The sequence below is a fragment of the Cheilinus undulatus genome, linkage group 11, assembly GCF_018320785.1.
Source record: "Cheilinus undulatus linkage group 11, ASM1832078v1, whole genome shotgun sequence".
Taxonomy (NCBI): domain Eukaryota; kingdom Metazoa; phylum Chordata; class Actinopteri; order Labriformes; family Labridae; genus Cheilinus; species Cheilinus undulatus.
In genome coordinates this window covers 4,976,434-5,002,351 of record NC_054875.1, presented here as the reverse complement: position 1 = coordinate 5,002,351, position 25,918 = coordinate 4,976,434, and the positions used below count along the sequence as shown (strand labels likewise).

General features: G+C 40.5%; 1 protein-coding gene across 1 annotated transcript in view; it reads right to left on the bottom strand.

The window, feature by feature from the left end:
* Positions 1-25,918, bottom strand: part of LOC121517687 (plexin-B1-like) — a 139,946-nt gene that overhangs the window by 20,912 nt on the left and 93,116 nt on the right. The window contains exons 8-20 of the mRNA XM_041799652.1: positions 25,316-25,416; positions 25,071-25,203; positions 24,770-24,926; positions 20,377-20,485; positions 19,664-19,772; positions 16,147-16,902; positions 13,301-13,399; positions 11,808-11,930; positions 7,485-7,578; positions 7,233-7,402; positions 2,680-2,831; positions 2,491-2,596; positions 1,170-1,306 (exon numbers count right to left, since the gene is read on the bottom strand). Of these exons, the coding sequence (XP_041655586.1) occupies positions 1,170-1,306; positions 2,491-2,596; positions 2,680-2,831; positions 7,233-7,402; positions 7,485-7,578; positions 11,808-11,930; positions 13,301-13,399; positions 16,147-16,902; positions 19,664-19,772; positions 20,377-20,485; positions 24,770-24,926; positions 25,071-25,203; positions 25,316-25,416 (2,246 nt within the window). The remainder of the gene's footprint in view (positions 1-1,169; positions 1,307-2,490; positions 2,597-2,679; positions 2,832-7,232; positions 7,403-7,484; positions 7,579-11,807; positions 11,931-13,300; positions 13,400-16,146; positions 16,903-19,663; positions 19,773-20,376; positions 20,486-24,769; positions 24,927-25,070; positions 25,204-25,315; positions 25,417-25,918) is intronic.

The window sequence follows — 25,918 nt, the reverse complement described above, 5'->3', positions numbered from 1 at the left end:
TTTTGTGATTATGTGTGGCTCTTTTATTTCTTAATTTTAAATATTATTCCCCCAGAAAACCTTAGCAAGGGAAACTTTGACCTAAAAATTAGTCACATGAATCAGTTTGCTTCCCACACTTATACAGAAGGCTTTAATTGTGAAACTTAACTGTCCCATTTATTCAATTTTTGCTGCATTTATCCAATGTTTGCCCTTTTTCACCATTTTTTGCCACTTTTCACCTGATTAAGCTACTTTTGCCATTAGATACCACTTTTTGTCCTATTTTTTTCCCATTTTTGCCACTTTTTTTTTTTTTTAACATTTGTTTTTGGGCCTTTTCATGCCGTTATTAGACAGAGGAGGACAGTGGATGGACTTGGAAACGGGGACGAGAGTGGGGGGGAGACGTGCGGCGGGGGGCCCCAGACCGGATTCGAACCTGTGCTGCCCATGTACATGGTGTGCGCCTTAACCACTCGACCACCGGCGCGCCCCAATTTTTGCCACTTTTATACCATTTTGGCCCGTTTACACCATTTTTTCACCATTTTTTGCCCATTAAAGATCCCTTATATAGTTAAATACCACTTGTTTCCTATTTCTTTGCCCATTTTAGTCATTTTTCTCTCGTTTTTTTGCCACCTTTTTGCCACTTCTGGACCATTTTGGCCACTTCTTACCATTTTTTTCACCACTTTTTTGCCAATTTAAGCTACCTTTTGCCGTTAAATACCACTTGGTTCCTCTTTTTTGCCCTATTTTGCCACTCTTGACTGCTTTTTGGCCATTTTAGTCACTTTTCTCTCATTTTTTTACCCATTTTTGCAGTCTTTTTGACACTTTTCCTCCATTTTGCCACTTTTATCCCATTTTTGCCCCCTTTTACCATTTTTTTTGCCCATTTAAGCTACGTTTAGTATAAAAAAAATACTACTTGTTTCCTATTTTTTGCCCTATTTTGCAACTCTTGACTGCTTTTTGCCCATTTTAGTCACTTCTCTCTATATTTTTTGCCATTTTTTGCCACTTTTGGACTATTTATGCCATCTTTATCTTATTTTTATTGCTACTTCTAGCTGTTTTGCCACTTTTTGTCGCTTAGATTGTGGCTCTTGCAAAGGTATTTTTCAACAATTTGGCTCTTTGGTTGAGCAGGGTTGAGTAACACTGTTATAGACACTTACACCATGCACGGCACTCCTCCGATCAGGACGCTGACTTCACTGGGGTGTCCGGTCCTCAGCCTCCGGCCTCTGATGGTGAGAGCAGAGCCCCCCGCTTTGGGCCCTCTCTGGGGGAAGACGCTGCTCAGTACAGGATCCTGAGGAAGGAGAATTAAAGACCAGAGTTAAAAGATCAAATGCATAAGAAAAGTTTAATCAATACTCCGATACAGGGCGGGTGATTTATTGTGAAGATAAAACAGACAGCAGGGCATTCTGGGAAAACCTGGAAGGCTGCCTCCCAGCCGGCCTGTCGTAAAGCAATTAATTAGCTTGTCGCTAGGGCCAATTAATTACGGCTGTCGTCAAACTTACAATCCTTTTACTGCAATGTAAATAGGGAGACATGTTACTTTATTGCATTGCCGTGGTTCTCAGAGTTTCAGTGAGAGCTAATTAACAGACGCTGGGAGCTGTCATTACCTTAATTACTCAGAAGTTTGAAAAATAAACAAACAGGGACCTTCATCAGCTATGAGGTTTGCTCCCAACAATCACTCTCAATGTTCCTCAAGTCGTGATGGGTCGCTGACAGACCGCATTTGTATCATTACAAATGAGGCATTACTGGATTGGTCTGGGGATTCGGCTCCCCCATCAGCAGAGTCTCTGTGCGTCTGTTTGGGTCCACACCCAGCAGCTCTCATATTTTCATCTGAGCCAAACTCAGAGAGGAAACACGCAAGAATTCAAAGAGAGCGCTGCTTGTGATCTGGGTGTGAAAACCCCCTGGAGACGTCTTTGTTTTTTAAATGCTTGTTTACTCGCTCCAGCATAATTATAAGAGCACTAGCTTAAAGGCTGCAGCAGATGTTTAGTGAGCTTACTAACAATTAAGTAAGCAGGTTATCCTCTACTGTCTGCAGAAACCAAAAAGCATAACTCCATAAATTTTACCTGATTAACATTTAAAAAGCCTTTTTGGGTTCTGGAGTGAGCTGCTAGGTTTGTTTGTGCAGGCTGCATCCACAGAGTACAGATTTGGATTTGCAAAAACAAAAAATCTCAAGGTATGGTGTTTAAATTTTAAAACTGTCATGTAAAATTCAGACCTGCTGTGTTCTCATTGGAGAAATGCTCCTGAAATAAAGCTAGAGGGTAGAGGAGAAGTGAGCACCAGGTACATCCTGATGCATGCGGGATTAGAAGTGCTTTACAGGCGTTGGCATGTTTTGGAAACCATTTGTATTTTTTAAGGCAGAAAATGATCACACTAGTTGTCCTCTGTTTATTTTAAAAAGATTAACTTAATTCTCTTAGTGTCCTGGTTTCATGCATTTACCTGAAAGCTGAAGATCTGAGCCGACAGTCCGAGTCCTCCTCCCCTCACTTTGACCGAAGCCTGACCGCTCCTCTCTCCTCCGCTGCTCGTAGTCTCACAAACGATTCTGTAAGACGAGGGCAGAAAATTGGCAGAATAGAAAAAGACAATCTTAAACTCAGCATATAAGGAGCTGCACTGATGGCTAACCTTGAGGAGACTTCATATCTGCTGTGGATGACGCTGCAGGGGACTCCGGCAACAGTGACCGAGTTCTGGATGTCTTCAGCTCTCTGACCGAGGTTAGAGCCTGAAATAGTCACCACTGTCCCACCCTCCACGGGACCTGACACTGGGTCCAACTGGAACACAAGAGTCAATGCAAACTTAAAGTCAAATATAGGTCAACAAGAACTCATATTTATTTTGAAGATCAGGCGACACAATGGGCCAAAAACTGCAACCCAGCCCTACCAGAGCCTCTGCACGTTCTCTCAAAGCCTGCACCGGTGCTGCTGCACTGACTGTGTTTATGAGCTTGGGCCCAACTTACACCCTACATCAATCCGTTTTACAAGTTTAACCTGCAATTCAGAGATGTTGTAATAACAGAAATCTGCCCAGATGAGATCTTAATGAAGCATATGTTACAGATGTGACCCATTCATTGTTTAACATTATTAGATCTGTGAGGATGAGGAGCAGATGCGCAGACATTACAGTACACTGAACACACTGAGGTTTTTGGAGATTACCAGTATGTTAACAGACACTACAATCTGCACTCTTCTTCCCACACTTTATTAGTAAACTGAGTAACATTGGAACAGAGCATCTATTAAAGCAGTGGTTCTCAATGTGGAGGTCGGGATCCCATCGGGGGTTGCAAGACACTTAGAAGGGGTTGCCAGGTGCCTCAAAAACCTAAGAATATTTTTGAAATGATTTTGTCCCACCCAGTTTTGTCACTAGTATTTGCAGCTTTTCATCAATTTGGATCCATTCCTGCCTCTCTTTGTTTTTTTTTTACTACTTTTTTACTTTACCCCAATTTTGCCAAATCTGAACCCATTTTCATCACTTTTTCCTTCCAATTTTAACACAGTTTTTGGCACTCCAAACCCATTTTTTGTCAATCTTAAACCATTTCCACCTAGTCTTGCCTCTGTTGAACCATTATTGCCACTAATAATGGCCGCTATTGCCACTATTAACTCCTTTTTACCACTTTTTATGCCAATTTGTACCCATTGTAACCACATTTCACTATTTGTAATGCCAGTTTTTGCAAGTTTAATACACTTTCTCTCACTTTTAAATCCAATTTCACCAAATTTTCCACATATTATTGCTACTTTTAACCTATTTTTGACACTTCTTAATCCCCTTTTACCAATTTCTGTGCCAGTTTTTGCCACTTTAACCCTGTTTTGCCATTTTTTGCCACTTTTATCTAATTTTAACACTTTTAATCAATTTCTGCTACTTTAACACTCCAATTCACCACCTATTCCACCACATTTTTTTTTACATTTTCTAACCCATTCTATATTATTCAGGTTAAATATAACACATGGATATCACAGCTTAACTCTACAATGGACCATGATTTTGCTGATTCCAGTTTGGCTGGATCCCAGAAAGCTCTCCCTTTTATACCCCCTTATGGGCTGCCTTGTCTGCACATGACTATTCTTGAACATATATGTCTGTGTTCAACCACCTTCAGGTACAGTGGGGGGTCCCCGGTCTCTTTTTGGAGTCACGGGCTGAAAAGGTTGAGAACCACTGTATTAAAGTATTTGCCTTCTATTTTCTACACCTGTGCATATTCCTGCACCCTCCTCCCTCTTCATCACTGCACTATTACACCGCTTACTAACAGAGTGGAGCAGCCTGCAATTTCAAAAGCTACTACTAAACAGTGAACAGTGCTGTAATATTTAGTAAGAAGACCAGTTAGTTCAAGAAAAATTAGACAAATGTAGGGGGAAATATAATAATGTGTGCCAGACTCCTTTGACTTCTTCTGAGCCTTACCCAGACTGAGGGAAGGCACAGGGATCCTGGTCCAGCTGAGCTCAGCTCTGGGCCCTGGGTCACTTCAGACTAGTCATGGGCTGAGGCAGAAAATCTCAAGTCTAAGGTTGAACTTCAAATCTATCATTTAATAAACAAAGCTACAAATTAAGCTACAAATCTCAGCCTTGGATCTAAGTTCAAACAGTAAGAAGTCATTTCCTAAACAGACGTCTAAATTATTCATTTTCAGCAGGCTACATAATCGTATGGGAGCTTTGGGTGTCTTTATATATCTTAAGGAAAAATCAATCAGACAGCTGCAGTTCATTTTCTCGCTACAACAAGACAATGGAGACAATGGAGCACATTACACCAGTCTTTAAACCAGCACTCTCTCTTCCTGTCTGCCTGGCTCATGTTAAATCTTATTAGCTATCTATAAAACGCTAAATGCTCCTGACCTATATACATACTTAAATTAAATTCACAATATGAAGTTTCCAGACTCCTAAGGTTGTCTAGGTTGAGCTTACTCAATTTGTCAAGGATAAAAACAAACCTTGGGTCTGTCTGGTCACACTCGACACCAGTGATTCACCAAAAAAAGGCAAAAAATTTGACCTTCGACTGTGATTAATTCTGCTCCTGAACATTTTTCACCATGAGGATAAGAGGCTTTTTCCTTCATTTGGACATGATATACGTGTGCAGCCATTTTCATGCATTCAGCTCAAACCTGCTTGAAAGGCTGCAGGGAGTGTTAGGGGGCGCTATTGGGTTATTTCATGACATACAGGCATGAAAACGCTAGAGTACCCACATTTTCATCATGATTATGAGGGTTCTTGCTCTAAGGTCTGTCACCACTAAGGTGGATTTTGTAGCTCTGGTTCATAACAATGGACAGAGATTTTTAAAAACCTGGTGCATGGTGTATGAAACTGGTGCATAAACAACAAATAATCTCAATTTCAAAAAGATTTGAGGCGCTGTGAAAAAATGCAAATAAAATAGAATGCAAATTAGGGGTGCACCGATTGCAATTTTCTAGCCGATTACCGATCACCGATCTTTAAAAAGTCTGACCTGCTGATTCTGATTTTGGCCGATACCAATTTTTTTTATAACTAACAGCATACACCTTCAATGTTCCAATCTTGTTTTATTGAAAAACATTGAACAATACCCGTGAAACAATACAAACTTGTTTTAACTGCACATGAGGTAGTTCTCTCAAATACAAATGAAAAGTTTAGAGCATTGCTGTCCAAACTACTAAATTACATCAGTTCCTTTAGTCTATAATTTTTCACATTTTAGTAGGTAGAGGTACATATGAAACCGATCTTATCCACCAATCTTATCTAAGTATCGGATCACCGATCCCCCAAAATTAAGGAAATCGGTGCCAATTCCGATTTTGGCCGATCGGTGCACCCCCAGTGCAAATGTGATAAACCCATATTTTGTGCACAGTAGAACATAAAAATGCGCATGAGATGTCATTATATTAAAAATATCTCATTATTTTTAAAGTTATGGCAACAACAAATCTCAAAAAAGTAGGGACACGGCCATGTTAACCACTGTGTAGCATCCCCTCTTCTTTCAACAAAGGTCTGGAAGTGAGGAGACCAGTTGTTTGAGTATTAGGAGAGGAATGTTGTCCCATTCTTGTCTGATGTAGGATTCTAGCTGCTCAACTTTTCTGGGAGCTGGATTGTCCAAGTGGTTTCCAAATTAATTGAATTTTTGATTCATCTGACCACAGAACAGTTTTCCATTTTGCCTCATTCCATTTTAAACAAGCTTTGGTCCAGAGAAGATGGTGGCATTTCTGCATCCTGTTCACTTATGGCTTCTTCTCTGCATGATCTAGCTTCAACTTGCATTTGTGGATGGAACAGCTACCTGTGTTGACAGACAATGGTTTCTGCAAGTGTTCCTGCAGTAAAATGCCTCATCTCAACTTCACATTTGCATGCATATGTGCACCAATATCATGCAAACTACCTTAAATTATCTTATCTATCTTAGATCATGATCAAGTCTAGTCAGCATTCTTGCACATCTAATAACCATACTATCAATGCACACTGAACTGATTATACTAGAAAAATATCTAACAAGAGCTTGTACATATATTCATACTATTTTTTATCAGTTTAATTTATTTTTGTATCTAAATGTTCAGTCATTGTTCAATAATTGTTCAATGACATTTCTGGTTCATTGAGAGTAAAGCTAACCAGAGTCAGATTCCTTGTTGCATAAGCATACTTGGGCAATAAAATGAATGATGCCTGATGTCTTAACACAGGATTTAAAAAAAAAAAAATCCAATTTGGGACACTAAAGTCCATGTAAACACACTAAATGGTGCATCTTAAAATAAAACATCTGACCGTACTGGACTCTGGAACGTCACAGGGGTCAATAAAATTTGCTTCTATTCATGCATCAATCTACCTTTTTTAAAGAACTTTGACATGTTGTGCAGCTGATTGAGCCATAAATAGTTATGACCTCTCTTTATAATGTACTTGAGTCAAACTAAGATGACAGTTGAGAATATCTCTGGTTTTTCTGATGGGGATGTTTTCCAGGACAAAGTCCAGACATAAAAAATTAAATCCTTAAGTGCTTCATTCTTCCTCCTCTGCCTAATGTTTCCTGCCTTTTCTTTCCCAGAAATGCAAAAATATCAGCATGAGTTCTTAGAGATGGTAAGAGATTCTTACAAAGTGAATAACGGGTGCAGGACAGGTGTGCTGGATCTTATCGCTGCAGGAGTCCTGGTACACGCAGTGAGAAGTGGCAGCACCACCACACCAAACACAGCCGTACTTTGGATCAGCGGTGCGGCATCGGCTGCAATCTGAGCGACCCACGGAGCAGTTAAACAAGGTCACTGAAACAAGAGGAAGGTAAGTCTGTGAGGACTTTATATCTGCCTAATGTGGAGCAAATATGTCGTCATGTCAAGTTCTCACCATAGAGATCCTCGGGGCTGTCAATGAGGAAGTAGTTCTTTCTCCTTACATTGATCATGGCCGGATATTCCTCCACTGAAGATGAATAAGCGTACTGAAAAATAGCAAGGACAGATAAACAGACTGAGCATCACTACTAATGGACAAAACCAGCTGATGATATGCACACTCATGCACAAAACAGCCTCTGATTGTGTTAAATTATCTGCTTTAAAAGCTAATAAAAGGCAGAGCCAAGGAAACATGAAGGCCCATAATGAAGAAAGACAGTTTACAGATTCTTTTTAAATATGGCATGTCTGATTGATTTACTCTGACTTAGTGTCATTGTGAACGATGCCAGAAATTTTCTGTTTTAAAATCCTCGATCTTATCCTTTAATTTATTGTCTTAACTTCCTCTGAGCTCTTGTCTTGATTTATTTTAGAAAGCCCTTCCTGTGTTTAGGAAAGTAAATCATAAATAAAGTTACTGTTATCATTTTACTGGAGTTAAGTGGAGTTGACTCCATCATCGACTTTGTAGTTGTATCATCGGACTTGCGGCCATATGTCCTGGACACTCGGGTAAAGAGAGGGGCGGAGCTGTCAACTGATTACCACCTGGTGGTGAGTTGGCTCCGCTGGTGGGGGAGGAAGCCTGTCAGACCTGGCAGGCCCAAACGTATGGTGAGGGTCTGCTGGGAACGCCCTGAGTTCCTCAAGACCCTGGATATTGTAGGGCTGTCTTGGCTGACACGCCTTTGCAACATCGCGTGGACATCAGGGACAGTGCCCCTGGACTGGCAGACTGGGGTGGTGGTTCCCCTCTTTAAGAAGGGGGACCGGAGGGTGTGTTCCAATTATAGGGGGATCACACTCCTCAGCCTTCCCAGTAAGGTCTATTCGGGGGTTCTAGAGAGGAGGGTCCATCAGATAGTCGATCCTCAGATTCAGGAGGAGCAATGTGGTTTTCGTCCTGGTCGTGGAACAGTGGACCAACTCTACACTCTCGGTAGGGTCCTAGAGGGTGCATGGGAGTTTGCCCAACCAGTCTCCATGTGTTTTGTGGATCTGGAGAAGGCATTCGACCGTGTCCCACGAGGAATCCTGTGGAGGGTGCTTTGGGAGTATGGGGTGCCGGACCCCCTGACCGGTGCCAGAGCTTGGTCCGCATTGCTGGAAGTAAGTCGGACTCGTTCCTGGTGCGTGTTGGACTCCACCAGGGCTGCCCTTTGTCACCGATTCTGTTCAGAACTTTTATGGACAGAATTTCTAGGCGCAGCCAGGGCGTTGAGGGCGTCCGGTTTGGTGGCCTCAGGATTAGGTCTCTGCTTTTCGTGGATGATGTGGTCCTGTTGGCTTCATCAGACCGGGACCTCCAGCTCTCACTGGAACGGTTTGCAACCGAGTGTGAAGCGACTGGGATGAGAATCAGCACCTCCAAATCTGAGGCCATGGTCCTCAGTCAGAAAAGGGTGAAATGCCCTCTCCAGGTTGGGAATGAGATCCTGCCCCAAGTGGAGGAGTTCAAGTATCTCGGGGTCTTGTTCACGAGTGAGGGAAGAATGAAGCAGGAGATCGACAGGCGGATCGGTGCGGCGTCAGCAGTGATGCGGTCTCTGCATCGGTCTGTCATGGTGAAGAAAGAGCTGAGGCGAAACGGCGAAGCTCTCAATTTACCGGTCGATCTACGTTCCCACCCTCACCTATGGTCATGAGCTGTGGGTAGGGACCCAAAGAACGAGATCGCGGATACAGGCAGCTGAAATGAGTTTCCTCCGTAGGGTCTCTGGGCTCTCCCTTAGAGATAGGGAGAGAAGCTCGGCCATCCAGGAGAGACTCAATGTAGAGCCGCTGCTCCTCCGCGTTGAGAGGAGCCAGATGAGGTGGCTCGGGCATCTGGTCCGGATGCCTCCTGGACGCCTCCCTGGTGAGGTGTTCCGGGCAAGTCCCACTGGGAGGAGGCCCCGGGGAAGACCCAGGAAACACTGGAGAGACTATGTCACTTGGCTGGCCTGGGAACGCCTCAGGATCCCCTGGGAAGAGCTGGACGAAGTGGCTGGAGAGAGGGAAGTCTGGGATTCCCTGCTTAGGCTGCTGCCCCTGCGACCCGATCTCGGATAAGCGGAAGAAGATGGATGGATGGATGGACTCCATCATCACAAGATAAAAGATTAAGTAAAAGAGGCAAGCAAAATTCTGCACTGCTGCTGCAGCGGTGGTTTAAACTACACTGCTTTCCACATTATTAAGCAAATGACATTCTTCTCTTATTTCCTAAATATGAATGCAAATGACAGAGTATTTTTCAAGTCATCAGCCGTTAGAGCATAATTCAAATGTTTTTAAACAAACTTCATAATGCTAACCCTCATTTTTAAAAAAATAAAAACCTCAAAATGCACTGTTCCACATTATTAAGCACGACAGAGTTTTAAAACATTTTATTTGTTGTAAAGAACCGAAAATGGTCATTTGTTGAATTTGCAGCATCAGGAGGTCATATTTACTGAAATCAAAGCTATTTCAATCAGTAATATCTGAACAGGCCAAGTTCCATGTTAACATAGGAGCCCTTCTTTGATATCACCTTCACTATTCTTGCATCCATTGAACTTGTGAGTTTTTGGAGAGTTTCTGCTTGAATTTCTTCACAGGATGTCGGAATATCCTCCCAGAGCTGCTGTTTTGATGTGAACTGCCTCCCACCCTCATAGATCTTTAGCTTAAGGATGCTCCAAAGGTTCTCAGTAGGGTTGAGGTCAGGGGAAGATGGGGGCCACACCATGAGTTTCTCTCCTTTTATGCCCATAGCAGCCAATGACACAGAGGGACTCTCTGCAGCATGAGATGGTGCATTGTCATGCATGAAGAAAAATTTGCTACAGAAGGCACTGTTCTTCTTTTTGTACCATGGAAGAAAGGGGTCAGTCAGAAACTCTATATACTTTGCCGAGGTCATTTTCACACCTTCAGGGACCTAAAGGGGCCTACCAGCTCTCTCCTTATGAATCCGGCCCAAAACATGACTCTGCCCCCTCCTTGCTGACGTCGCAGCCTTGTTGGGACATGGTGGCCATCCACCAACCATCCACTACTCCTCCATCTGGACCATCCAGGGTTGCACGGCACTCATCAGTCAACAAGACTGTTTGAAAATGAGTCTTCATGTATTTCTGGGCCCACTGCAACCGTTTCTGCTTGTGAGCATTGGATCGGGCGGCCGAATTGTAGGTTAATGCACGACTGCAAGCCTCTGGAGGATCCTACACTAGGGGTGCACCGATTGCAATTTTCTGGCCAATCACCGATCACCGATCTTTAAAAAGCCTGACCTGCCGATTCCGATTTTGGCCAATACCGATTTTTTGTTTTTATAACTGACAGCATACACCTTCAATGTTCCAATCTTATTTTATTGAAAAATACTGAACAATATCCATGAAACAATACAAACTTGTTGTTTTAACTGCACATGAGATAGTTCTCTCAAATATAAATGAAAAGTTTAGAGCATTGCTGTCCAAACCAATAAATCCTTTAGTCTTTCATTTTCCACATTTTAGTAGGTAGAGGTAGATAAACCGATCTTATCCACCGATCTTCATATGTAAGTATCGGCCGATTGCCGATCCCCCAAAATTAAGGAAATCGGCACCGATTCTGATTTTGACCGATCGATCGGTGCACCCCTATCCTACACCTTGAGGTTGGTGGGACTCCAGAGGCACCAGCAGCTTCAAATACCTGTTTGCTGCTTTGTAATGGCATTTTAGCAGCTGTTTTCTTAATCTGATGTATCTGTCCATCAGAAACCTTCCTCATTAAGCCTTTATCTACACGAACCTGTCTGTGCTCTGAATCAGCCACAAATTCCTTGACAGTACAATGATCAGGATTAATTTTTCATGAAATATCTAATGTTTTCATTCCTTGTCCAAGGCACATTGGACATTACACTATTTGACACTTCTCAGCAGAGAGAAATGAAAAAAAGCTACAAAGGATGTTAAAAAAGTGAAATGTCTGATATAACAGAGTGTAGATGACTTGACTTGTTCCCACAGCATCAGACTTGCTATAGTAGCTTAACTACAATAGACTTAAGGAAAAAAGCACAGGATTAAAATGACTGAAAAAATAGTATCAGACCTTAATTCCACATAATGTATTAACGCTAATACTTGAATCAAAAGGCAGTTTTGGCTTATATATGATAAACATGGATTTTTGTATTACATATTTTTTATTCTAGTTTTAGTTCAGGAATTCAGGAGATTTAAAGACCCAGTATTAAATCATTAAATAATAATAAATAAGACTAAACCAATCTTATAGTGACCTGGTGTGGTTGGCAGGTGATTAAGAAGACGGATGGTTCTGTAGCATCCAGCTCCACAGCAGCGTCCACCACCACCGACTCATTCTCCACATCCAACACGCACTCGTAGTCCAGACTCTTGTCCTATAAACGCACAAAAAAAAAAAAACAGGAAAAAAGATGGTTTAAACTCATTCTGTGTAATTCTGATTATTGATTAGGGCTGAATGATTTGGGAAAATAATCTAATTGTAGTTTTTTCCCCAATAATGCGATTTTAATGCAATTATTCCTTAAGTTTGTGATCTTATGTATTTTACTACAAACACAAGCGACAAATCATTCTATCTCATAACCAACACATTATTATATAAAACTAGGGCCGAACTAACCTGACACGCCAGATGGATTTGTTTCACACATCCATCTGGAAAGGCTTCAATAGGAAATGTTTGCGAAAAGGCAGAGGATTTGAAAAAAAACTCGGAGTGGGATTGGATGAACGTTCTGTCTGTCACATCTCTACGGGCCAATAAGAGCAACAAAACACGTGACGTAGCTGCTATCAAGCTCCGTGTGCACAGCTAGTGAGGAATAACGCGAAACATGGCAACTATAAACATGTAAGTATTCGACTTTTGTCATTTTTGAAAAGAAAACTCACTGCTGTTCTTTGTTCTTTTAACAAAGAGATGTTGTCAAGTTCTGATAAAACTGGCACTTTTGCAGCATCCACGCTAATCTCTTCCTCCATAACTGCACCAGCTCTTGCTGCTGTTTGTTTACGTAACGACACTGCTGCGCCTGACAGCACTGCCCCTCGTCACTGATTGGTCCTGTCACTGTCTAACCGGGCCCAAACGGTTCAGACGGGAGCAAGATGGATTCGCCAGTGAAAAACAGGGAAACGGGCATATCCATCTGCTTTGCAAGGTTAGGGCTGAACAATTTTGAAAAATGCTTTTGACTCCTATTGCAAATTGGATATGAATTATTGTATTGAAGGGAATGAAAATTTTCATCATATTCAGAAAAATGTAAAAAAAAAAAAAGAAGAAAGGGTTTTTTGTAGACTATTCTAAAAAGCAGGTCTTGAATGATTGCATATGTCATATATGACATCTCTGCTGCAAAAAAAGTTTTAAACCAGTATTTTGACTCAAATTACAGGTCAAAGAATATTGCAACTTCTGCAATTTGAAAATTGCAGCAGGTCATATTATGATTTAATCTAATGTTGGATTAATTGCCCAGCCCTATAATTGATTAGATAAATCATTTATTTACACCCAATAAAGTGTCTGTCTATGACTGAGAGGCACATGCCAATGTCATGTCTTTAAAGGTGAGATAACATTGAAAGTTGCTCTTTCAAAATTTAAGGACAAGGGCAAAAAAAAGGGGAAAATTGGTGGACAAATCTAACAACACAACATCCATTGATTTAACACTGCCATATTCTTCTAAACCGTTAAAGATGAGGCTGTTTAAATGCTGCTGAATGGTCACATTACCTGAAACAGGTGTAGGTGTTTCCCCAGCAGAGTGATTTTCCTCTCCACGTTCACAGGGAGCAGAGAAGAATCCTTAATGTTCTCCACACATGGACATTCCTATTAGCACATCAATAAACATTAAAGATAATTTCACAATCATTAAAATAATACTCCTCAGATAATAAACACATTTAAAGCTGCACTTTAAATCTAGCCAGAAATTATTCCCTTTTCTGTTAAAGCATTTTGCTGGTGTCAGGCTAAAACATCACATCTCCAAAATCACCCCTTTCCAGGGGATGAAAAAAAAAATGTATTTTTCAAATAACTTTACTCTTCAGCATCCTTGTGACACTTGTTGGTTTGAAATTTTGGAAAAACCCAGTGATAGATATAAATGGTGACCAGTAGCACTGGTTTATGAAAAAAAAATATTCAAACCAGGAAATATGGAGATACAAGGTTCTGGGCTGATGCCAGCTATTTGCACGTCATCTGTCATTACACTGAAGGACGTCTTGTCTACCAAAGTTACCTCACTCATTGAGATGCCTTTTATTAAGTACATCTAAATGCAAACATCTGCCAGTGTAACTGAATCCCAGGTGGCAGCAGCTACTCCAACCTGCACATACTTTTGCAGAAAGCCATGAACTGACAGAAATGATGACAAATAGAACTGCAAACTCATCATCAGACATAAAAAAAAACAAAAACAAAAACAAACAAACAAACAAACAAAAACAAAAGCAGACTGAGGTATTACAATGTAAAAAAACACATATGGGGAGTTAACTAAAGAAATAATGCTATCATCATAATTTGAGCTTGTAGAGTAACATTTGCTCTGCAGCAGTGAACCACTGTGATGTGCTGCTAGTGCTGAATGAGGAGATTGGAAATGACATGGAGAGGATAGACAGATCAATAAGACCTGTCAGATTAGTGTCTTTGATTCTTCTCCAACCTTCATTTTATTTATTTCATGTCAATAATTTGCCTTTTTGATGACAGGAGAGCAAATACAGGTCAGTGTTCAGTATCTCTCCTCGTCTGTGCTGCTGACGTTTATGAACCACAGAGTTATGTTTATACTGACAGACCTTCAGAGGTTATGTCTGTAAATCTGCCAAAGCAAAAATGTCAAACTTTGGGAAAAAGCCCCGGCTGAGGCTAAAATGGGATTATATAAAAGTAGTGCTGTCAAACGATTAAAATTTTTAATCAGATAAATCACAGGGTTGCTGTGGATTAATTTCGATCAATCATGATTAAATATCATTTATTTTTCATCTATTTTAATCGCGTTTCATTTTGCAAGCTTGGTGACGCGTTAGCCAAAGTGCTAGCAGAATCCCAGATGAATGTATGCTTTCTGTTAATGTGGTATTTTAAGCTGGAAGTGCGTCGGTGAAAAGAAAACTCCTTCCTGCAGAAGGTGCACAATTCTTTATGTCGGTCGACATAACTCTGATATCTGATGCCACATGAAGGTTGGCTGAGCTTGTAGCTTTAAGATTTTGAGTGCGAGAATGGTAAAAGATAAAAAATTTAAAAGTGAGCATTAGATGATTTATATAAACCTCTCACCCCACTTTGAAACAGTCAATTGGTCCCATTGTTTATACTCCATATTTTCTTCATTTTTCCCCTATTCTGACCATGTTAAGCATGTTGCAAAGCCTGTGCTACACAGCAGTTTCGGGGTGTGTTGATCTACATTTTGCTATATTGATGGCAATGAAATGAAATGAAGGTGCCCCAAAACTTTGCCACACATTGCCACTAGATACTAAAGTATCAGGCTCTCTGCATACTTTAATGCCTTTGAGCAGAGATTGCCAAAGCCAGAGGCATTGTTTTTTTCAGATTGTCCATCTGTCCACAGGTCTGTCAAGCCACTCATACCATGGTATGAGCACATAAACCTGGAGTTTTGGGCATTTCAGTCACGCAGTGAATGCTGAGAACAGACCACCACTGTTAAAGAGTAGGATGCAGTCAATCTGAGCAGAGGCTGGGATAAAACTTATTCACCCCCTGGGCTGAAAATTTATCATCATAAGGGGATATCAGAAGTAGAGCGGGACCATTCTCTGTGCTGCCAAACTAGTGGTGGAAAAGTAAATCAGCATGGCTTGGTTTGGGTCAGTGCAGCCAAATCACAAAGTGGAAAAAGCTCCAAAAGGTAACCAGTCTTCATGGGCAGCCCTTGCCTATAAAACCTCAAAGAATCATACTACCATAGAAAACACATTAGCCCTTTTCTTTACCTACAAGTGGGGTTTCACTGTCTTGCAAATGGATACTGCAAAAAGGCCTGTAATGATCAGGCAGCAGTTCAGTAAGAGTAAACCTAAGACCCATCTAACTTTTAGTCTGGGGACATTTTACAGCCTTGTTTGATGTTTCTATCATTATTCTTACAAATACTTATCTCTCATTTTACTGTCTTGTTCAACTGCAGCTCTAGCTGTATTGCAATTGTACTGTTTATGCTGTTATTTTTTGCAGAGGTTGGTATTTTTTTTCATGTCTGAGTGAGTGCTCCATCAATTATGTGGATCTTTGTTTGTGCATGTTGCGTAAGACTGAGACCTCTGTCTGTGTGTGCAGCTTTGATCCTGTTTGTTTTGTGAGTTCTGGAGCAAGAGCGCTGTCTGCCATGTGTGTGAGGATCTCTGTACGGCCACAAGTGGAGGTCAGTGATTGGTCAGTGGAGTGGGGAGTGAGCTCCTGATTGGTCTTACACCTTGCCATTTGTAATGTAACTTTTTGCAAAATGTGCCATCCTTGGTCCAACGTAAGGGGGTTTCATTTTCAAAACTACATCTCTACTAGCTTTTCAGATTGTCTGCACTCACCCGAAAATAAGAGTCAATCGTAGAATCTGATTGGTAGTCTGCAGATTCAGAGCTGGTGTCGATAAACGTTTCAGGGGATTGTGTTGCTGGGACTGAAGTTTCATTAAAACTAATTGAAGCTGTTGTAGAGTCTTCATTTGTCTCTGTGTTCTCCTTCTCCTCCTCCTTCAAGGACGACTCTTTCTCTTCAGAGCTAAGCACGACGGTCTCTTCAGCATCACTGATGGACGGATCCATTAAAAGGGAGACTTTACTGGATGTGGTTGAGCTCACATCTGTGGAAGAGCCCACAGCTTCACCAGAGGGGTCTAAAAGTCTTAGCTCAGCATCCACTTGGCTGCTAGTGCTGCTGGGTAATGTAGTCTGGGGAGTTTCCTCTGTGGTATTCCACATTTTAACTGTGTCATTCTCTCTTGTGGTGCCATTATTTCCCTCAGTTGCCCCCTCCACATCAGAGGGGATCGGGTCTGTGATGGCGTTGGTGTTGATGGTGGAGGTCTGGCTGAAGAGCTGCACAAAGGGGGAGGTGGTGGCGAGTGTAAGGAGTGAGGTGGGTTCAACAGTCGGAGTGGTGGGTGTCGTCACTGCGGTGGTAGTTTCAGGGACAGCTTCTGTAGTGGGAGTGGGTGTCTCTGTGGGTGGCGGCTGTGTTGTCGGTGCTACTGTTGTCATTGTTGTTGTTGGATATTGGACAGTAGGAGGTAAAGGGGTCGGTTTTCTGGTGGGTGGTGGGATGGTGGGTGTTGGAGGTTTGAACTAGATGATGGAAAAGCAGAAGCGTGGAATGGGGATGACAAAAAAAGGCAGGGAGAGGGAAGGAAGGACATGTTTAGGAGAAAATAAAAGCATGCAAATACATTAAAAAGCAACTTAAAAATAAATAATAAAAACTTAAAGACAAAAATAAACTAAAATCAGAAGCACATAGGATACATGGACCAACATGTATAGCATGATGCAAATAAAAGTATGAAAACTGCTCTGCAAAACAAACCTGGTGCATTTAAAACACTCTAAGCAGTGAATTTCTAAAGTTTAATATGCAGACTAGCTGGTGCAGATCTGCAGTCCTTGTAGTAATGCAATAAATTTTCCTTTCAGAAGGGTTTTATTGCAATAACAATTTCGATCCTACATTATGGTTGTTGTGGAAGCTGTTGTTCATGATGCTTTAAATTATATTAAGTTATACAGAGAGAGGCTTAAACCTTTTAGCAAATATGAAGGAAGAATGTACACTTTGCGAGTGTTTCAACACAAAACATTTCATCTTGTTTGAGAGCAGTGGCGCCATCAGAAGTAAGCCTGCACATTTGGGTGCATGTGTTTATTAGGGTATTAAAAACTCAAGGCTAAAACTATGATTAAAAATGTTCGTCGCCAGCCTTTTCTTCCATGACAAAAACTCGACTAAGACTAACTACAGATCTGTGATAACTAAAACTGACTAAAACTAAGTTTAGTTTTCGTCAAGACGACTAAAACTAGACTAAAAATCTTTTGTCTGACATTCAAAATCCGTGATATTTCTCCACTGTGAGTAAATCTGTCAAAAAACAACGCATCTGTATCTATTCTGCCTCTCAGCTGTAGAAAGCAGGGACCCCAGGTTTGGAAGAGTAACACACAACCATGACTTGGCACTAGATTTAGGCAAGAGAATAAATGCTTGGACTAAAAGTAAAGACTAAAATGTGAGGACTTTTTATGGACTAAACTAGACTAAAATTACAGCCAGAGAATCATTAGAGAAGGCAGGATGTTTGAAGACTCCAAGCTGAAACAATTTTGGGATTAGATCATGATGATTACTTTAAAAACGTGTTTCAAAATAATGTGATAAAAAAAACAAAGATCAGGAATGAAGAAGGGTAATTATGAAAATACTGAAGTCCTGGTGGGGCGTTTTAGGCTCATCTGTTTCGGACTTCCACAATGGGGCGACCAGGAAGTGATGTACCAACCCTTGTTGAGTTTTTCCTTAGTTTGTGGTGTGATTTTTAAAATCTTTTAAAAATTTTATCCCACTCCCGATTATCCTGAACCTTACCTCTAGTGTTCAGGTGCCTAAACCTAACCCTCTCTGGGTTTTCCTTAGTTTGTGGTGATTTTTAAATGTCATCCCCCTCCCCCTTATCCTGACTCTAATCCAGGCCTATTCAATTAGCGGCCCGGGGGCCACATGCGGCCCAGAACCAACCCTCAAGTGGCCCAGCCTGTGGTCATGCTAAGAGATGCGGAGGGCAACCTGTTTTGTAAGTTTTCACAAATTCCCACAGTATTTCAGACTGTGAACGCAGCCTACCTTCAATACACTGCGTTGTTTTGTAGTGTGGCTAGCGATGCTAACAGAAGTAGCCCCAAAATAAAAACATGCCCTTTTCAACTGTAGCTACAACTGTGGAAATTTAGTTTTTATGCTCTTTAAGATACGCCTGGGTAAGATGTGACCAAAATGATTATTTATGGAATTTCATTTTGTTTTTTCATTCAATTTATTTTATCTTTATTCAAGTGAAAAAAATAACATTTCTGCTGCCTCAGATTATGTTCAAATACAGCTCTAATGTCGTGTTTTTATGTACTTTTTCATGTGTTTTTGTCATGTTGCCAAATTCAAAAGGGAGACTATGAATAAAAAGTGCACATATTTTATCAAATTGATCTGTATTGGTTCCAAATTTGACATTACCAGCTGCTTACTGGGCGTCGAACATGCCCGCCCCAGCTACATTTCTTGATTTTAAATTTTGGACTCATAGAATTTGTAATGTAGGGTCAATTATCCTGACCCTAACCTTTAGAGTTCAGGTGCCTAACCCTAACCCTCTTTGGGTTTTCCTTAGTTTCTGGTGTTAAATATTAATTTATCCCCTTTAGTAAATGTTTCATTCATAAAGTTCTGCTGTTGTGAAAAATAGCCACTTAAAGTAACCTCTGACAGGGATGGAAAATATTTGCTTGGGTAATCTAGGTCACTTCCTGTCCCACAGTCAAGGTTGCCCCATTGTAGAGGTCTGCAGCCAAATCCTCTGAGACTTTTGGTTGTGTTTGCTTGGATTATTGTTGAAACTTTCTAATATTTTATTTATTGGTTGATTCCTGTAAGTTAGGATTTAGAGTGGCCTTGCTGAAGTTATTTTGTAAAGAGGGTAGCCATGATTAGCATGAGCCTCAGGCTACACATTTTTAAATCAAATCAGTCCCTCATTGTATGTTGTTTGTATGTTAATCCAAACAGCCTTACCACAACTACTACATGCATTAAAACTGTGACTGTATATCTGATGTCCTTACAGCCATGATACTAAATTACAAATACTTGTAAAGTAGAAGTAGTTTAAAAAAGTAGAAATAACTCTGGATATCATGCAAAACAAGTCTAAGAGCAACACAAACTAAACTCTCCAAAATGATCTTAAAGGTGAGACAAACCTCGCCATCTCTTTCACTTGATGTATATTTGAATTTGAATATCCCTTAATGAAACCAAGCTTTTCCAGACTTGATGACTCACGTTTTGGTTGTAGATGGTGACTCCTTGGCTGCAGGTGTGTTTGTGTGTGCAGACATGCTGATGGATACACCAGTTACACCCCCAGCGACTGCTCACACACCCTTGGCATCTGGCAGAGCACAAGAGGGGAAAATAAAGGATCAACAAAACAAAGCATGAAGACAGATGTGAAATCTTAGCAGCCTGTGCAACATCTGCAACAACTCTAGATTCTCTTATTATCTAACATCATGTTCTCTATTATTTCCTTTAATAGTACACAAGCATCTTCTTGTATCCTGCTTGGACGAGATGTTTTGAAGTTACAAAAGAAAGGAAGATTATTTCAGCTGGTGTGTTCCCTAAAACAACATCAGAAACTTTAGCTCCTTTAAAGAGCCTGATGCACATGTAAAATGTGATGTGATTCAAAGATGTAAACCACGAGTCTCTGTGGAAGAAAGAATGAGGTCAAACAGCAGGACTCCTGCTATGAAATGAGCCCATTAAGAGGAGTAAACACACATCTGACAGATCCAGAGAGCAAAAACTGTTTTAGATCACAGTAGAGACAACAATGTTAAACTGAGTCTCAATGAGAAGTGTGATGTACAAACAAGCATTTATCATTGGTTAGAAGTCCAGATCATCTTTACAGAAGTGCTAAATTTACTGAGTAGATGGATTTAGATCTGGTCAAGAGGAGGAGAGTGTGCATGCTCATGTGTACTCACGGCCTGCGTCCCGACAGCTGCTGGACTAAGCTGCAGTTGTAAAAGGTGAATTCAGTTTCTGCCACGGTCACGTTTGTAAATCGCAGGGACAAGGTCACCATCACAAACTCTGCATCAGAAAACAGTTACAAGCTTGGGTCAGCTTAGATTACCTAGACCAGGGGTTTTCAAAGTGTGTGAGGATGAGCCTCCCCTAAGAAGAACTGATCCATTCAGTGGACCTCCACCCACAAAAAGGATTCAGATTTTTTTAAAAATTAAACAACAACATTTCAAACATTTATGTCTAATCTTTAAACATTTTTAACATTAATATATTTTGTATATTTTGGTTTGCAAATGTCCGAAAACATCTGCCTTTCCCTCTTATTCAGTTATAATGCCACTGAATACCCTTTTAATATTTTTTTGGGCCATTTAACAACTTCTTTTTGCTTCTTTTCCCCCATTTTTTCCACTTTTATCCCATTTTTGCCCCTTTTCACCTTTTTACCCATTTCAGCTACCTTTAATCATTTTATATCCTTTTTTTTTCGATTTTTTTGGACGTCTTTTTGCCACTTCTCCCAAGTTCTGCCACTTTTCTCCCATTTTTTGCCATTTTTTTTCACAATTTTTTGCCACTTTTTGCCCATTTAAGCGGCCCTATGCCATTACATACCACTTGTTTCCTCTTTTTTTTGCCCATTTTTTCCACTCTTGACTGCTTTTTGCCCATTTAAGGCCCTTTCCACTCATTTTTTTTGTCACACACAAATTTTTGCTACCTTTTGACCAATTTATTCCACTTTTTCTCCCCATTTTCACCCATTTTTTGCTGCTTTTTGACCATTATTGCCACCTTCAACCAATTTTTATTACTACTTTCAGCTGTTTTTCCCCTTTTTTTACCTCTTAGATTGTGGCTCTTGCAAAGGTATTTTCAATAAATTGGCTCTTGGTTGAGTAACACTGCTCTATAGCAGAGTCCCTTATAGTTACTATAAGTTTATCCATTTTGCTCCATGCACAGCAGAGGTTAGCAAAGCAATTCACCTTTTTTCTGGTTTATGGTTTCATGCCTCCCCTGAAGCTCTGTGGTGCCCCTCAGGGGAGGCCCACCTCACACTTTGAAAACTACTGACCCAGGAACAACACTGCAACCCCGCTCTGGCATTTAACTCATGGTAGGGGGTTTTAATTTTAAAGAAAAACTTGTTTTATTTTATTTTAAAGAATTTTTGATAAACCTGAAATTCCACCCAGAAAAGAAACACAGTATGTAAACTCCGCTGCCAGAGGGCTCTCATTCAAAACAATGACAAAAGATGAACTTGAGGGTAGCTGGGAATCATGGGAGTTATTCACTTCTACTCCATCCTCTGTGAAAATAAACACGATTATGTTTCTTGTTTTTATGGATGAAAAAAATGCTTTGTTTATGCTCTATATTTGATGCACTCAAAATAATAGCAGTCCAACATCAATTACCAGATCAACCAGTTTTCGGTAGAAATTATATTTCTACATGGAAAATAAAACACTAGTAGATATAGAGTGATAGGAAGCCAACAGACCCAACAGTCATGGAATGCATGCTGCTGATTCTGTGTAATTGAAGGATTAATTGAATGGGACGTGTTTAAAATAATCTGCTCTTTAAACGGGTGTTTAAAAGACGACCCCAAACACACCAGTAAGCCAGCAGCATCTTGGTGCCAGACAAACAGGGTTTACATTGTGGAGTCGCCAAATCCCTGGACTTTACTCGAACAGAAAACTTGTGTGGTAATGTTCTGAGTTCTTTTTGTGCCTGTTGCCTGTGCAACCAGCTCATCCTGCAGGAAAACACTGCACAGCCAAAGACTACTGTTGGGAAGCTCGTGGATCATGTAGTCTTTTTTTATGCAGACATATTTTTTTTGAACAGCCTTATTTTCTGTTTTCTTCACTTTCTCTAAAGTAAAAACAAGCGTGATACACTGCCTGGCCAAAAATAAAAAGTCGCCACCAAAAAAAGGTCACACACTCTAATATTTCATTGGACCACCTTTAGATGTGATTACAGCATGCATTCACTGCTGCATTGTTTCGATAAGCTTCTGCAATGTCACAAGATTTATTTCCATCCAGTGTTGCATTAATTTTAATATTGATGATGGGATAATCTGACCACTGTGCAAAGCCTTCTCCAGCACATCCCAAAGATTCTCAATGGGGTTAAGGTCTGGACTCTGTGGTAGCCAATCCACGTGTGAAAATGATGTCTCATGCTCCCTGAACCACTCTTTCACAATTTAAGTCCAATGAATCCTGGCATTGTCATCTTGGAATATGCCCGTACCATTAGGGAAGAAAAAAATCCATTGTTTAAGAAATGAGAAGTTACTCATTGCATCAGCTGGGGTTAAATAACTTGTTGCCAGCTGAAAGATAATCACCCATGCAGTAATTTTCCAATAGGAGGCTCATACCTATTTGCTTAGTTAAATCAAGGCTTTTTTTTTGGCCAGGCAGTGTAATTTTTCTTCACGTTTTGATTTAGAATAGGATGTGCAATGTTCCCAATGCATTTGCATGTATTGAAGTAAAAGCTTTTACAAGGCTTTTGAGCGTTACTTTTTTAACCCTCAAGCCCTCCTAGATCCCTTTTAGGGTTTTTTGATTTTATTTTTTGCTCTTAATTTGAAAGTTATCATGCTAAGATGATAATATTTGACAGAGATGTTCATTTTTTAATGAATTTTTGAAATTTCAGTATCCACACTGTGTTGACAGAATTTTCCACTGTGTAGACAAAAAACTCACACTCTCCCTCCTAAAGCCCTTTTAGGCTACACTGACTACCATTAAAACCACTTATTTTCATTCTACTGCCACTGCAATACAGAAATAAGAAAAAAATTTTTGCAAGCAAGAGAGATTTGGTCTGTATAATCAGCAGTTCTCACAGCATTTCCTTTGATTTATGTCTTTAAAGTGAAAAGATAAAAAAACCCCTTTCATTAACATGACCTTTGCAGCCATGTCTGCATCATATATAAAAGTTCTGACAACCAAGAAGCAGCCAATCCCTGCGGAGCAGAGTGTAAACAGTACAGTCATGTGCGTCCACCTGTTTATGCAGATGCAGCTGCGAAAAGTGGCATTATGTAAATAAACCGGCACTTATAGGGTTAAAATTATGAAAATTTATTCACATTTACAATACATGACGAGGATTTAGAGTTAGAGACCTAAAATAAAAAAATCTCTTCTTTTGTTTAATATTTTTAATATATCCAATGTCCTAAAAGGGCTTTAAGAGGGAAACGGTGATTTTGTTTTTATTTCTTGTAATTATACAAAACATAATATTCCTGCAAAAACAGTTTCAGTGCTAATCATTGACATATCCCAGACTGATAATCCCTGCACAAAAAAATCCACTGTGCATTTTTTGAACAGAAAATCATTCTTTTTATGTGTAAAAAAAGGGCATTATGTTAATAAACTGGCATTTATAGGGTTAAAACTATGAAAATTAATTCATATTTACTATACATGACGAGGACTGGAGTTAAGGACCTAAAACAAAAAAAAAGTTCTTTCTTTGATTTTTATTACTTTTAAACATACTCAATGTCCTAAAAGGGCTTTAAGAGGGAGAGTGTATTTTTTTAAAGGAGGGCCTGAGGATTAAACACACAGCTATTACTGTACTTTTGACACAACTGTAAGCTTTCTGTTCCTAAATATAGAAACTACAAAAATGTATAGAAAGTATAAGCTATCAGTGTCATCACACACACACAGCCCAGTGTTGCAGTTTGACTGGTGTTGGATTAAGAAGTGATAGCCCAGGAAGATATTCCAGTGGGCGTGGCTTTTGAAGACTTGTTTTCCAAATAATGTAGAACACATGGAGTGAGGCTTCTTCTTCCCTATTATGAGGATTTTTTTAGTGCCTAGAGAGAAAATACTGTCATGAGAAAAGTGTTCAAGGAGTCAGAAGATTTTAAAAGCTAATTATTTGGAAAGGAAACACAGGGGACTTCACTGATGCAAAGCAAATTATGGAGATACTCTTAGATAAACTCTTTAAGTTGAACACTTTTGTCTGTATGATTGTTGTTCTGGATCTGATGGATTTGGACATGTTTGTATTTTCATGTTATCTGAAATGAACCAACAGCAATTCCACAACAGTGGGATGTGTTCAAACACAGCCTGAAAGTACAGTGGAAGGACTTGATTGTCGTCTTTGTGGGGTTTGGATGAGTTTGGACAGTGTTAGTGCCAGTGTAGGATTTCTCTGGCTTTGAAAACTGTTGATTAAGAAGGAATCCAACTGAAGTTACTTATAACAAAGGTTTAGGTTTTCAACATATTGTACTTTCAATTAAAATTGCTAATGAAACACATAGACACTGACCATCCCCTTGACCAATAGGAGGCAGACTGCTGGCATCAGGGGTGGAGCAAACCACTCCAGTGTTTGTGAGAGAGGCTGGTGTTTCTGTGTCCTGGAAGAAGCACGAGTATGCTTCACCTTTACCAAGACTGGGTAGACCTTCTACTGATACTGTGATCTGAGAGAGGAAAGACAAAAGGAGACATGGACATGGAGGAGAGAAAGGAATAACAACGAGATTACAAGAGCTAACAAAGACAACATGACTGAGAGTATTTAGGTATTGTTCATCCCCATCTGTTCCCCTCTCCCCCTTCATTACATCCGTCTCCTCCCCACGGCTGATGTTGTACAGGCTGAGGTGTTGGATGCCGAGGCACTGCTGGGTCTGGTTGAAGCTCCATAGCCACTGACCCTGCTCGGACCCTCGCTGGCACTCCCAGCGCTGACCGCACCTGAAAAATCCCAGAGAAGCGAGGAAGAATTTAGAAAAGCATTGACAGCAGCCCCGCCTTTGTTTTTCTGTTCTTTCTTTGTTTTAAACTCTCTTTGTTTGTGCTGACTCACCGTCCCTCCAGCACACACCAGCCACAGTAGGGGTCTCTGGCGGACAGACAGGACTGACAGTCCAGGTGGTCTCCACATTCTGCTACTGGACGCTTCTCCACCTGAAAACAACATGCACAGCAGGGTTGGTAAGGGGACAAACTTCCAGAAGATTCTTGTGGAAAATAGTGCATACTAGGAGGATTCTACAAGTCAGTTCTTCCTTTATACTCTCCTCTTTGCACGTCAAGTGGATAAATAATAAAAATCCACATCATAAATTAAATTGTTTATGCTTAAATCCAACTAAATCAAATCAGGTACACAGATGATGAATGTCACACAACCAAACACACATGCACACATGGTAACACAGTCCTGCTGTGCTGGCGTAGATGAAAACAGGTGCAGCCCAGTTTGCATGTGGTGCAAGGTCATGCACAGTGTTTCCCATCAGCTATCCAACCCTGCTGGCATAAAACTTTGCAAAGGCAGAGGCAAAGGTGCCCATAACTAGAACTTACCAACAGGTTGATTGTGGTTTAGTGAATCATTCTACACATTCACAGACCCACACCGCTCAAAAATAAATACATAAATAAAAGATGGAGACACTTGGGGCAC